Here is a 13,340-nt window from a genome sequence, read left to right on the forward strand (position 1 = left end):
TGTGTGTGTGTGTGTGTGTGTGTGTGTGTGTGTGTGTGTGTGTGTGTGTGTGTGTGTGTGTGTGTGTGTGTGTGTGTGTGTGTGTGTGGCTGAGAAGCTTCTTTGTAACCCACATAGCTGCTCTCTTTCAGATCCTGTACTAATTACACGTCACCACTCTGAGACCTAACACTGATTGCCTTAATCATGCTTTAACATCAGATTTAACACTCTAACCATAGGAAATAGGACTAGGACATAGGACTAACTGTTCAAACCCTTATTTTTCTCCCTCCTCCAGTGCTCGGAAGCGGCCGATCCCATATTACCGGCCCAGTCCTTCATCTTCCAGCTACGACAGCAGCCCGTCACGATCCAGCCGCAGCTACAGCAGCTACAGCCGCAGCAGAAGTCACAGCAGGAGCCACAGCAGGAGCCGGAGCCAGAGCTGGAGCCGCAGCCACAGCTGGAGTCGCAGCCAAAGCCGGAGCTGGAGTCGCAGCAGGAGCCGCTCCCGCAGCCACCACAGTTATTACAGCCGCAGCAGCTATGACAGCCCGGGGTTCTGATGGCAACCAGCAGAACGAGAATGAAAAAAGGAAAGAAAAAAAAAACAGGAACAAAAGAAGGAGAAGTGCTGTTAAACCTGCTGCACTCCGGTAGATTCATTACGTATCCTTAGCAAGTCCTCAGCAGAAGCCGCACAGCTGTACAGACCGGGATCCAAACTCCTTCACCATGGACCATTCTATCTCTAACACAGAGCCTGGATCAAAGAGAGGAAAATGTATTTTGATATAGCACAATACCATGATATTGGCAGTCACTGTTCATGTCTTCTCACACATTCAAGGAAAGGTTTTTTCTTTTTTACATGTCTAAAATGAATTGGCTGAGCCCAAAGAACAAATGTATGTTAGCACTTTCCTTCTCATCTTCCACACAGCTACCAAAAATACATTCAATAACAGTTAACAACAATTATAAGTATATATATATATAGAGATATATATCAAATATATCCTGAAAAGAGGGGCTGAGTAGAAGACGAAAAGAAGGCAGACACATCGAAATCACACAGCTTACTGTACATTTCAGAGAATCACTTTTTCTCTCATCAGCCCCAAAGACTTCCGGTTCACACAGATCAACAAAAAGAGAACAAAAGAGAAGTCAGTATTTATTCAATCAGGAAAAGAAATAAAAATAACTTTTTTTTTGTTTTTTTAGGAGAAAACTGTATTGCATAGATTTGTCTGTACAGATGTAAACTCTCTTAAGTTTGGCTTTGTAAACTATGCACTGTATATTCCATATAGTTTGAATAGGTATGTTCAGCATGATGCATCAGGGGGCCTGATGGAAATGAGATGTGCCAGCAGGGTGAATCTGCCCTGCCCCTTCCCCCTGACCTTTGCAAACAGAGGTGAATGAAACGGGGGGGGGCTGTATGTGTTACATACTTTTACTCTCTTCCCTGTTTAAGTAATTACGTTTGTTATGCTAATCCTGTGCGAGACTGTGTGAGTGTGTGTATGTGTGTGAGTTTGAACCTCCTTTGCAAAGATCAATGAGGTAATGATTTACATGAGCTGCTGTATGGTACCGTACTGCAAAAAGTCTCCATGCACATTTGTGAGTTGATCTCAGCTATTTATGAAACTCGCTGTATTTATTCATTTATTTATTAGGTTATTTATTGTTTAATATATTTATCATTTTGCTGTGAAGCAGTTGGATCATGGTTTGGAGATGGGTTTGCTGCAGATGTGAGAAAAGTACTGTAAAGCTCCAAGTTATGATACAGAATCGGTTTCTTGTTATCAGATCAACAAGCAGTGCACAGATTCACTGCTATGTGTTTAAGGAGCTCTGATTTTTGAGTCGGTTGAACTGAGCATTCACCCACAGTTACTCCCACGACTGCCATTATCGCGTCCCCAGCCGATATAATGACTCATGGTAACGCGGGGCTGCTGTGGCTCTGTCTGTGCCGAGGGAGGAAGATGACTCGGCCTGAAGCAGCCTGAAGAATCAATTACTCTGCTCTACTGTACATTTCCAGTCACTCCATATTTCAGTCCCTTGTATAATTGACCATACAATTCTAGCAGAGGTCTCCCCAGTTGCTGGCTACAAAAGATAATGAGCGATGGCTTGGCAGGCACGGCAGCAGGCTGTGTCTGCACCTCCATGAGGGTGGTTAACAAACAGGTGATACAATCAGGGATCAGCCTAAGTCTTCCTTACCATTCACCAGGTCTCATGACATGCATTTCCAGTGTAACCACACTTATCCCAGCTGTGATGCTCTGCAGCCTGACCATTTATTCCAAGTATAACATCGCCCCTTTGATTCTACAAATCATTCTTTGTATTGTACAAGTTATTATACCTGACAATAAACAGAAACAAATGGGGAAATGATCCAGTTTTTGAGTTCTTCTCTCTGCCTTCAGGTGCAGTCAGCGATAACTTGTTGGTGCTGTGTATGTATCTTCCTACAGATGGCACTGATGAGAACCTTGACCAAAAACATGAAGCCTCTCTCTATTAAGTAGGCTAGAATGTTCTCCAACTGGGGCTGAGAGGAAGATATGGCTTATTTTAGAGGCAGATCTCACATCCTGTGCTGTAACTTTGAGGGATTAGATTTCTTACACTGAGACCTGAGCTATATTTTCCAGAAATACTTACTTTGCCATATATATCAAATAAATTAACATAACCTCCATTTCCATCTGAACACTTCCTCGAGATTTCTCAGTTACTATCACTGTTGTAGCTGAACTGTCAGTTTATGTTAGTTTTTTTCTTCTTCTCTGTCTGTGTAACACTGTGAGAGATAGAGGCATGTCCCTGTGACACCTGCTCACTTTGTGTCAGAAGTGTACAGCTCAATAGGACACCTTTCACAGCAGACACTTTAAGTGTCACAGCAGCAAAGTCCACTGGTCGATAGTTATTAAATTAACAGTGGCACACTTCCATCAAGACTGCCAGTAAACTGTGACAATGAGCAGCATGGACCAGACCACGACCCGTAAGACCAACTCAGCTAAATTAGCTGATTTTAATGTTCTAGTATCAGGTAAATGTTAAGAGGTAGGAACATTTCTGCTGGGTTGTTGTGTGTGCGTGTGTGTGGGGGCGGGGGGTGAAAAATAATAAAGGACACTCATTTTTCAAGGTTTCGGCATCGGTGCCAGGCTAAAGGTCAGCCATAGAGGAGCTGCGTGAAAAGAGACGTGACGTCATGAGTCAGTTTCAAGTCACCCGCTGTTGTTTAGAGAGCTCTCTGAGCAGTGAGCAGGCCTGAGCAGTGAGCTAATAAAAGTGATCAGGACCTGCGACACTTGCTGCCGCGAGCGGACTAAACACAAAGAAACCATGCTACCTAAAGAGTTCCCAAAAACACCGTGGGCCATGGTTGGAAATGATCTGTTCCAGATAGAGACTAAACAGTACCTGGTCATTGTGGATTACTTTTCCAGATTCTTCGAAGTTGCCAAACTGACATCTACAACATCAGAGGCAGTGATCGAGCACTGTAAATCAATCTTTGCACGTCATGGCATACCAGAGCGGGTTCGCTCTGATAATGGACCTCAGTTTTCGTCTGATTCCTTCACAAGATTTGCACAAGAATAGGGTTTTAGTCATGTGACATCCAGTCCCTACTTCCCTCAGAGCAACGGGGAGGCCGAGAGGGCAGTCAGGACTATCAAAAGTCTTCTTAAAAAGTCTGGCGATCCCTCGTGTGTCTGTGAGTTATGCCAGTCAAATAACATCCATAACCTCAAATAACGGAACAAATGTTACACCTTTCCAAATGTGTTTTCCCAAAATTGTGAAAGCGATATTTCGAATATTGTTACATCTCAAAGTTTTCTTCTGCTTAGTTTAGCACAGCATGTCGTACACATAAGGCTCTGTGACAGATTTTTGGAGTCAACCCAAGAGCCTTACGTACAGTACAGGTGGGCAGATCTATCCAAGTATTAATACCATGGCTGGTATTGATATAAGATTGATAATAGGATCAATATTTTGTTTCTATCCTCTTCAGTGTGTAGCCCTCTTAAGTCATTTTTTTCACTGTCACATGTAGCACATTTAAAACAAAAGTTGACCCAAAGTGCTTAAGAGACAGACACATTTACGTTCCAGGTCGCCAAAAAGCCCAAAATACAAATTACAAGAAAAGGTGTGTGTGTGGGGGGGTGGGGGGGGGGATTCTTTCAACTACTTCATGTGGAAAGTAAAAGTCATGTATTCAGAATTTGGAAATTGGCGAGTAATGTCATAAATCATGACATACTACTCCCCCCTAGATAAACTGCCTTCATAGTTAAAAAATATGTGTACTAGTATTAGTAATACTGGCCGTGTATTTACTTGGTTTTGGATTGATACCAAAATTGCAGTATCACGCGGCACTAACATCCAGTAAACAATGAAAGACTGTCAGGTTAACAGAAGACTTGAGACGCTACAGCTTGTTAATTCCCCCTTTGTGACAAAGAAGTATGAATAGGCAGGTGTGAACATGGTGGATTTTCCTCCAGTTTTAATCCAGTCAAGTCATTTGGCTTCATGTACCAAACTGATATTCTACTATGTATTTCATTCAGGGCTGAATGGGTTCATAGCGCAACATAGCGTTGTTAAGAATAGCATGTTAGCTTGTAAGTAGACGGACAGAAGCCTCCCAGATTCTTCTGGCTCTTTGAGATGCACAGGGAGAGGAGAAGGGGGTTTACACACAGCACTCAGTGCCTAGGGCAACTGTTACATGGGAGGGTCTTCCTGTTGGATTCCATTCCAGTGCTACTTCCGCTATAAATAGATATTCTAGTGCTTTCGTAAAACATTCTGGAGGCATGAGGTATGGGGCTTGAGTCTGAAGGGAGGGTTCTGGTGATAAGGGGTGGTGTCATTGTGTATAAAAGCTCTCAGCTGAGAGGCAGACAGCACATTAAGAAAACACTTCCAGAGAGGCCAAGGGGCTCTCGATCTGCACACAGCAACACTCCTCTGAAGCTTAGAAGAAATTCCCAGATCATCATGGCTGAGAGACGTATTCCTTTCACCTTGCTCCGCACTCCGAGCTGGGACCCATTTCGTGACTGGCACCAGAGCAGCCGTATCTTTGACCAGACCTTCGGTATGCCCGCCCTGCCCGAGGACATCGCAGCATTTCCCAGCACCCACTGGCCAGGGTACCTGAGGCCATCCATCCTGGCTCCAGAACTAATGACACCGCATGCTCCCTTGATGTATCCAACCCACATGATGGCTCAGCAGGCTCAGGCTCGGGCCCTGTCCCGCCAGCTGAGCAGCGGCATTTCCGAGATCAAGCAGACCCAAGACAGCTGGAAGGTATCGCTGGATGTGAACCACTTCTCACCTGAGGACTTGATGGTGAAGACAAAAGATGGCGTGGTGGAAATCTCGGGTGAGCACTTATTTGATTTCTGTTGCTCTCCTTATTGAATGATTGAAAGGTCATAGTGTTTTATGTCCTGAAACCTAAGGTGTCATTTTCCTGTCAGATGTTCCTTGAGTGACACACTTTAGACAGCTGTACTGGTTGATATGCACACTGTCTCACTTTAGTTTTCTTAAGTGCCTCTTTTTCTTCTGTAAAACAAAAACTGATAGAACTGAACAAAGCATGAAGTGGTTACATAGTTACATAACATATTGAGACAATAGAGTAATGTGTTCAGGGACTTGGGAGGGTCAGGGGGTTTTGACTCTAAGCCCACTGGACGCAAAACAAGACACAGTTCAAAATGTGGGAGTTGACTTTTAAAGACGCTCAGGCATGAAAACAATGTTAAAACAGCCTCACTGTCCATCCAGGACGGGCAGGAGCAAAGCAGACCTGAAGAAAGTGTGGAACTGATCAGATAGCAGCTTAGTTCTCTAAAGCCCTGGGCTCTCTTTTCTCTGAGTGAATCTCAGCCTCACTGCCTGCTATTTCACAAAGGATCCCATTCTCAGAGCTGGGGATTTAGCTGCAGCTTAGCCAGTATGTCCACTACTTTAAAAGGACTGCTGGATCTTGTCCAGGTCCAGTGTTCAGTCCCCGACTGTACCCAACATCTCCCAGCTCAGAGACTGAACCTCATCAGAAACACCAAGATAAACAAAGCACGAAATTCAATCCAAGTGGAATTTGCCACCCCATGTTCCACCACATGTATCACCAGTGACCCAGGATGATATTTTAAACACAACAGTGTAATGAAGAGTTTTGTAAACACACCAAAGTGCAACCTCTCCGCAGCTGTCGGTCAAAACTAATGACCTTTCGTTTAGCTGATGAAAAAGTGTGTGTTACACAATCAATTTGGTCCAGTTGAAAAGCGGACAGCTCTCTCTGGACCGCAACCTTTATCGGTTCGTTGTAACAACAAACATATTACTGTATTCAGAGGCAGAATGAAGGGCAGCAACTTCATAGCAGGGCATCTGAGATACAAGAGGCTGATTAAGTCTGGTGAGGTGTGGTTCAGTAGCACTGAACTGCATGAGTTTTAGAGTTAACATAACATACAGGGAGTGCAGAATTATTAGGCAAGTTGTATTTTTGAGGAATAATTTTATTATTGAACAACAACCATGTTCTCAATGAACCCAAAAAACTCATTAATATCAAAGCTGAATGTTTTTGGAAGTATTTTTTAGTTTGTTTTTAGTTTGAGCTATTTTAGGGGGATATCTGTGTGTGCAGGTGACTATTACTGTGCATAATTATTAGGCAACTTAACAAAAAACAAATATATACCCATTTCAATTATTTATTTTTACCAGTGAAACCAATATAACATCTCCACATTCACAAATATACATTTCTGACATTCAAAAACAAAACAAAAACAAATCAGCGACCAATATAGCCACCTTTCTTTGCAAGGACACTCAAAAGCCTGCCATCCATGGATTCTGTCAGTGTTTTGATCTGTTCACCATCAACATTGCGTGCAGCAGCAACCACAGCCTCCCAGACACTGTTCAGAGAGGTGTACTGTTTTCCCTCCTTGTAAATCTCACATTTGATGATGGACCACAGGTTCTCAATGTGGTTCAGATCAGGTGAACAAGGTGGCCATGTCATTCTTCTTTTATACCCTTTCTTGCCAGCCACGCTGTGGAGTACTTGGACGCGTGTGATGGAGCATTGTCCTGCATGGAAATCGTGTTTTTCTTGAAGGATGCAGACTTCTTCCTGTACCACTGCTTGAAGAAGGTGTCTTCCAGAAACTGGCAGTAGGACTGGGAGTTGAGCTTGACTCCATCCTCAACCCGAAAAGGCCCACAAGCTCATCTTTGATGATACCAGCCCAAACCAGTACTTCACCTCCACCTTGCTGGCGTCTGAGTCGGACTGGAGCTCTCTGCCCTTTACCAATCCAGCCACGGGCCCATCCATCTGGCCCATCAAGACTCACTCTCATTTCCATAAAACCTTAGAAAAACCAGTCTTGAGATATTTCTTGGCCCAGTCTTGACGTTTCAGCTTGTGTGTCTTGTTCAGTGGTGGTCGTCTTTCAGCCTTTCTTACCTTGGCCATGTCTCTGAGTATTGCACACCTTGTGCTTTTGGGCACTCCAGTGATGTTGCAGCTCTGAAATATGGCCAAACTGGTGGCAAGTGGCATCTTGGCAGCTGCACGCTTGACTTTTCTCAGTTCATAGGCAGTTATTTTGCGCCTTAGTTTTTCCACACGCTTCTTGCGACCCTGTTGACTATTTTGAATGAAACGCTTGATTTTTCGATGATCACGCTTCAGAAGCTTTGCAATTTTGAGACTGCTGCATCCCTCTGCAAGATATCTCACTATTTTTGACTTTTCTGAGCCTGTCAAGTCCTTCTTTTGACCCATTTTGCCAAAGGAAAGGACGTTGCCTAATAATTATGCACACCTGATATAGGGTGTTGATGTCATTAGACCACACCCCTTCTCATTACAGAGATGCACATCACCTAATATGCTTAATAGGTAGTAGGCTTTCGAGTCTATACAGTTTGGAGTAAGACAACATGCATGAAGAGGATGATGTGGACAAAATACTCATTTCCATAATAATTCTGCACTCCCTGTATATGCAAATTAAAACTCTGAAAAAATCATTTATGAAACATTTTAGAAATCTATGAATACATGTATGTATATCCTTAGTGCTTTACAGCTTTTCTTGATTGCTGTCATGCAGCAGACAACTCACACAAGCCTAACAGACGCACTGATGGTCAAAGTGACACATTTTGTTTATGCCTCCAAAAGCTAATTTTGCCTTCAAAACAACACAATTTGCAAACAAGTATATGAGCTTTTCTAATCAATCATTGCCCGCCAGCTGAGCAGCGGACAACAAAATACAAAATGCAGTGCTTAGTGGGATCAAGAATCAAAAATGCTTTGATGCAAACTGGCTGAAAACTGATATACTGTACATATTACAGAAAATACATATATTCAAAATGAATACAGTAAACCAAAATAAAATCTATTACAGTATAAGAAACAGCCACTATTGATACTCAGTCCCTTCTGTCTTAACGAGTTGGCCACAAGGCTTCATCCACATCAGACTCAAAATTCTTTCTTACAATACATCGAGGAAAAAAAACAAACATAAAAAAAAAACCTTCTTTCATGCCGTATCCAACCTTGACATTCCTTCTCACCTATTTCTTGGGCTGCAGCAGTCATTGCATTCAGAAAGGGTATCTGCTCATAGGGATGGTGATAATAAACTCCTCTAACGGATTCACAAAAAAAAAAAGGGGCACATGCTAGGAGGAAATGCATCATTATATGTGGGTGTATTGTAAACCACTCATTGGTGCAATGCCACATTATCCTAGATAATGGCGAAGAGGGGCATGACAGTCCTCAACAGCCCTCTCTCCTCAGGCTGGATCAGCCTCTCATGAAGTGTATTCAGGAATGTTATGAGTCGTTCTGTGTTGGATGGGTGAATGGTGGGGATATAGCATAGGACACCATCATTGGAGATGGCAGCACACGTGGGTATGTTGGCACCCCTCTGTCCTGGAACTCTGAAAGTGGCCCTGTATCCAGTGAGGTTCCTTCCACAACTCCTGACTTTACAGGAGCCGACTTCATCAGCATAAATGAAGACATGATGTGCTCCCTCAGCTTCAAGCTACATTCTTCTCTAAGTAAAAGCAAAATTACAATGAAAAGTGACTCCAGTTGACTCTAACTGCATGATATGACAAGGTATTACAGCATCTGGCCTCCTTCACAACTTCTGAGTTCCTTTGAAATGGAACTCTGTAGAGCTGCTTCATGGCCATATGGTTGCTTTTTAAGACATGGTTAATGGTGTTCAGGCCCACGTTGTTGAGGTTCCTGATCTGCAATCACTGCTGCCCTGATTACGCAAATCAGGGCAGCAGTGACAATTGTCCCTCTTCCACCAGAGAACGGCAGTTCTATAAAGAATACATGTAATGAAACAATTACATGAAGTATATTGCTGAAGATATTACTGCACAGCAACATTACAGTGTTTCTGTTTAAACCGGTTGTACTCTTTGTCCAGCCTCTTTAAGTGAAAAGCCATGAATGCCTTTCCAACTACACCTCCACCTCACACACAGACGTCTCTTCCTTGGACCCCTCTACCAGTTACTCACTCTCATCTGCCTTAGACCTCCTCCATCCATGCTAGTAAAGAACAACAAAGGTGTGCACCTTTGAAGGCCTGCAGACAGGAAATAAACTAAACCAACTTGGGGGGAAAAAAAACCCTCAACAACCATTCATCTCCAGGTTTAGTTTTCACAGCCAAGTTTTAAAAATAGAAACAGAATGCTTATTATTAACTTTCAGAGGTGATGGAAGATGCCTGTAGTCTTTGTGCTAAGCATAAGAGCAATCTCTGGATCACATAAATAAATGCTTTGAAAAAGCACAAAGTCCAAATCAGATTATGGCTGGACTCCATAAAAGTAACTGTGCACCAGTAAGAAATACTTTATACAATCCAATTTATTATTTTCATTAGGTGCTAAAGTAGAGTGCATAAATTAAGGCTTAGATTAGTGGAATGAAGTCTGTATGCACTGTTCCGCCCAACAGGTTTATTTTACTATGGTAAACAAGATGTCTTCTTGCACTGCTCCTTATAGCAAATATAGCTTTCAGTCTAGCTTAAAGTACATTGTCTGTGTCCACAGGTAAGCACGAGGAGAGGAAAGATGAGCATGGTTTTGTGTCCAGAAGTTTCACCAGGAAGTACACGTGAGTTTGTCTTTACTTGAGAAAGAATAGAAAGGAATCTTGATTTACTCTTGATCACTTCCTGCCATTAATCAAACAAATTTAAGGAAGATGTGGCCCATGCAGTATGTCAACTACTCACTTGAAGACTTTAGGTTTTAGAAGTACAAATTTTATTGTGGCTGAATGTTATTGCCTTTGGTGTTCGTCCTCTAAATTGGATTTGATTTATTCATAAGTGTGATAAATTTTTCTAAAATCGTGACTCTGATACTGTGAGTCTCTTTAGTTCATGGGCTGATCTGTTCTGGCTGGCGGGCTGCTGATAGCTAAATTTCATGCTCTGAAAAGTAGCAGCAGCCTTCAAGCGGTTCATCCCTTCTTGAGTCTTGGTAGACTTTAGCTTCATAGGGCTCTGCTGCCATCTAGGGGCCATAGAGTAACACACACTAAGCTGCAACTGAACTTTACTCGTTTTACTAAACGCTTTGGTCCTGTTAGTTTTTGACTAAATCGTAGCACTGATCCTTTTCTCACTAAGAGGCAAGGTTTTGTTTTGTTTTCTTCTGATTTCTGACCTAATTGTGTCGTATTCCTCCCTCGCAGCCTCCCCCCTTCAGCTGATGTTGAGAAGGTGACCTCTGCCCTTTCTCCTGAAGGCGTGCTGACCGTGGAGGCTCCTTTGATCAAACCGGCCATTGAGCACTCAGAAACCACGATACCCGTCAATGTCGAAAGCAACGGCGGTGTGGTGAAGAAGTAGTAAGAAAATGGGCACCATTTCCTTCCACCTGTCCTCCTCCACATACACACATTCAAATAGATGTGTGTATGTGTGTGTGTGGGAGGAGGAGGAAAAGGACGGGGGATATTCCGCTTGTAGTGAGGAAAAGCATCAGCTTACTGCTCTTCATAAACAGAGCTCGTTCACATGCCAAGCAGAGGAGAGCGAAGGATTGCCCTAGCTCTTCCCTCTCAACTCCATCTCTGGTAATGAGCCTACCCCAGCACAGCACACTGTGTAAACGTATCTGCACCAGTGCCATGTGCGTGCTCTTTCTGCTGTAATTACACTCTTCATCTGAATACGCAGCTTAGCTCAGCTCTCAGCTTCTTGTTTCTTTTTCTCCCCCCCACCCCCCCCACCCCACACACACACACACACCCCTTTATGCTGCCTCTTCAAACATCGAAACAGAATGGAATAACAGCAAATGTGACAATTATTGGAGGCAGAATGCCTCCAATAATGCACATACTAATCCACATACACACCAAAGCTTTGAGTAAAGAAAGAGGACTGTTTGTGATCTTGCTGTTGTGTGGACTGAAACAGACTGATTAAAGCCATGCAAACAGGAAATAAAAAACACCCAACATATAGAGTCTCTGCTGTTCATTTGTGTTTGAGTTTGTGTTGCTGTTGTGATACCTGATGCCAAACGGTTCATCCTGTGGTCACCAGTAAATGATAAATGGCCTGTATTTGTATAGAGCTTTACTTAGTCCCTAAGGACCCCAAAGCATTTTACACTGGATTCAGTCATTCACCCAGTCACACACAAATTCACACACATTCACACACTGGTGATGGCAAGCTACATTGTAGCCACAGCTGCCCAACAAAGGACTGTAACAATTTGATATTTAACAATAGCGCCCCCATGTGACCGTCTGATCCCTCCACACAGTAACACAGTGGACCAGGTTTCATTAAAATTGTAACACATTTTAGGTGAATAAAACATTACTTCAGCTTTTTTTTGTAGAGTACCCCCATTAGGTCAGTCACTGAAAGATTTAAATTGATAAGGACTTAGTATATTATTCATAATCTGCAGACTGTGACGATATATAAAATTCTTTTTTTTAAATGAATCACAGTAAAGTGAACTTCAGCAGACAGCACCCATATGCCCATATGTATGGAGTCAGAGTAAAAGTGATGTTGCTGTGACCTAGGTGTTATATTTACAGAGAAACGAAGCGATCTTTTTAGCTGTGCATCTGCACTGAAATGTGTCTTAATTCCCAAATTGCATAATTCCATCATACAAAAGTCTCTAATGAATAATTTATTGCCAAATGGATATATAATTGATGGAGATTTGCTCTGTTCTGTTGACTGAACAAGGTCATTTATAACCATTGCACCAGGCTTGTATCCTGCTGTGAAATGAAAATTTACCGAGCCCCCTGAAGTCAAAAAGGCAGTTAGGCATGAAGCTGCATCCATACAGGAAGAAATTCATGTAACGTGCTGACCAGATACCATTGAAAACACTGGTAATGTGAAGTACGGGACCCTAGATACATTTTATTTAGCTTCATAGGCTAATTGCTTACATACAAGTAAAACTTGGCCAACAGAAATGGAAACCAGAACGTATCCCATAGTCCGTAAGTATTTGGACGTTGGCACAGTTGTATTTTTACCCCTGTAGATCACCACTGTGGGGTTTTAAATCAATCAAGATGTGATTGAACTGCAGACTTTTAGCTAGCTTTAATAAAAAAAAATAAATGAATGAATAAACTGTAAATATTAATATGGACCTGAATATATTTATAGTGTTTAAATCATAGTATTTGGTGATTGTGATCATGCCATAGTTAACTTTGAAAAATAGATTTTCTTTGACTGCTACAAACAGATTAGTACAGCCACTTCACAGCAAGAAGATTATGATCAGAAACCTCCTGAAACGCTTATTCACTTCTTAAACACTGACAGACAAGCAGTTTATATCTGGTCCCAGAATAGTTTTTGAACAGCTGTGCAAAACCCCACAAATATTAATTATATGACATCAATTAAAAGTGTACTGAATTGACTTTAAGGTTAGTTTGCAGCTTAAATACCTCAATTTAAATATTTACAATTTATATAGAATTTAATTTACTGATAAATCACATTTCATCACAATTTTGAGGGTCTCTGATTTGCATCCATTGTTCTTATATCTCCTTTCACGTGACATTGCCATATATCGTTAGCTTCATAGCATAAGTGCCTAAGTCATTTTTTTGTGATGACATAGGCAGACAGACAGGATGATGCAGCAGTGGTAGGGGAGTAAAGTTAGGCAAAAATCTC

The 13,340-nt window shown here is 42.2% G+C and overlaps 2 protein-coding genes across 2 annotated transcripts in view; both read left to right on the forward strand.

Annotated features, from left to right (window-relative positions):
• LOC102207058 (serine/arginine repetitive matrix protein 3-like) overlaps positions 1–2,396 on the forward strand; it is an 18,075-nt gene extending 15,679 nt beyond the window's left edge. Inside the window, exon 6 of the mRNA XM_005737767.1 lies at positions 281–2,396. Within this exon, the coding sequence (XP_005737824.1) occupies positions 281–548 (268 nt within the window). The 3' untranslated portion in view covers positions 549–2,396. The remainder of the gene's footprint in view (positions 1–280) is intronic.
• A 2,468-nt stretch (positions 2,397–4,864) lies between these two features.
• On the forward strand, positions 4,865–11,624 carry hspb1 (heat shock protein, alpha-crystallin-related, 1). Its single transcript, XM_005737768.2, has 3 exons — positions 4,865–5,437; positions 10,201–10,264; positions 10,850–11,624. The coding sequence occupies exons 1-3, from the start codon at positions 4,870–4,872 to the stop codon at positions 11,004–11,006; spliced, it is 789 nt and encodes a 262-aa protein (XP_005737825.1). The 5' UTR covers positions 4,865–4,869; the 3' UTR covers positions 11,007–11,624.
• Positions 11,625–13,340: the final 1,716 nt, after the last annotated feature.

This window comes from Pundamilia nyererei, unplaced genomic scaffold (genome assembly GCF_000239375.1).
Source record: "Pundamilia nyererei isolate P.nyererei 1_Seehausen unplaced genomic scaffold, PunNye1.0 scaffold00080, whole genome shotgun sequence".
Lineage (NCBI taxonomy): Eukaryota > Metazoa > Chordata > Actinopteri > Cichliformes > Cichlidae > Pundamilia > Pundamilia nyererei.

Bases quoted from the DNA above. Each gene is read 5' to 3' on its own strand.
- hspb1 (XM_005737768.2), top strand. From the start codon at position 4,870: ATGGGGCTTGAGTCTGAAGGGAGGGTTCTGGTGATAAGGGGTGGTGTC. The intron at 5,438-10,200 runs GTGAGCACTTAT...CTGTGTCCACAG, and splicing joins TGGCGTGGTGGAAATCTCGG to GTAAGCACGAGGAGAGGAAA. The intron at 10,265-10,849 runs GTGAGTTTGTCT...CCTCCCTCGCAG, and splicing joins AGTTTCACCAGGAAGTACAC to CCTCCCCCCTTCAGCTGATG.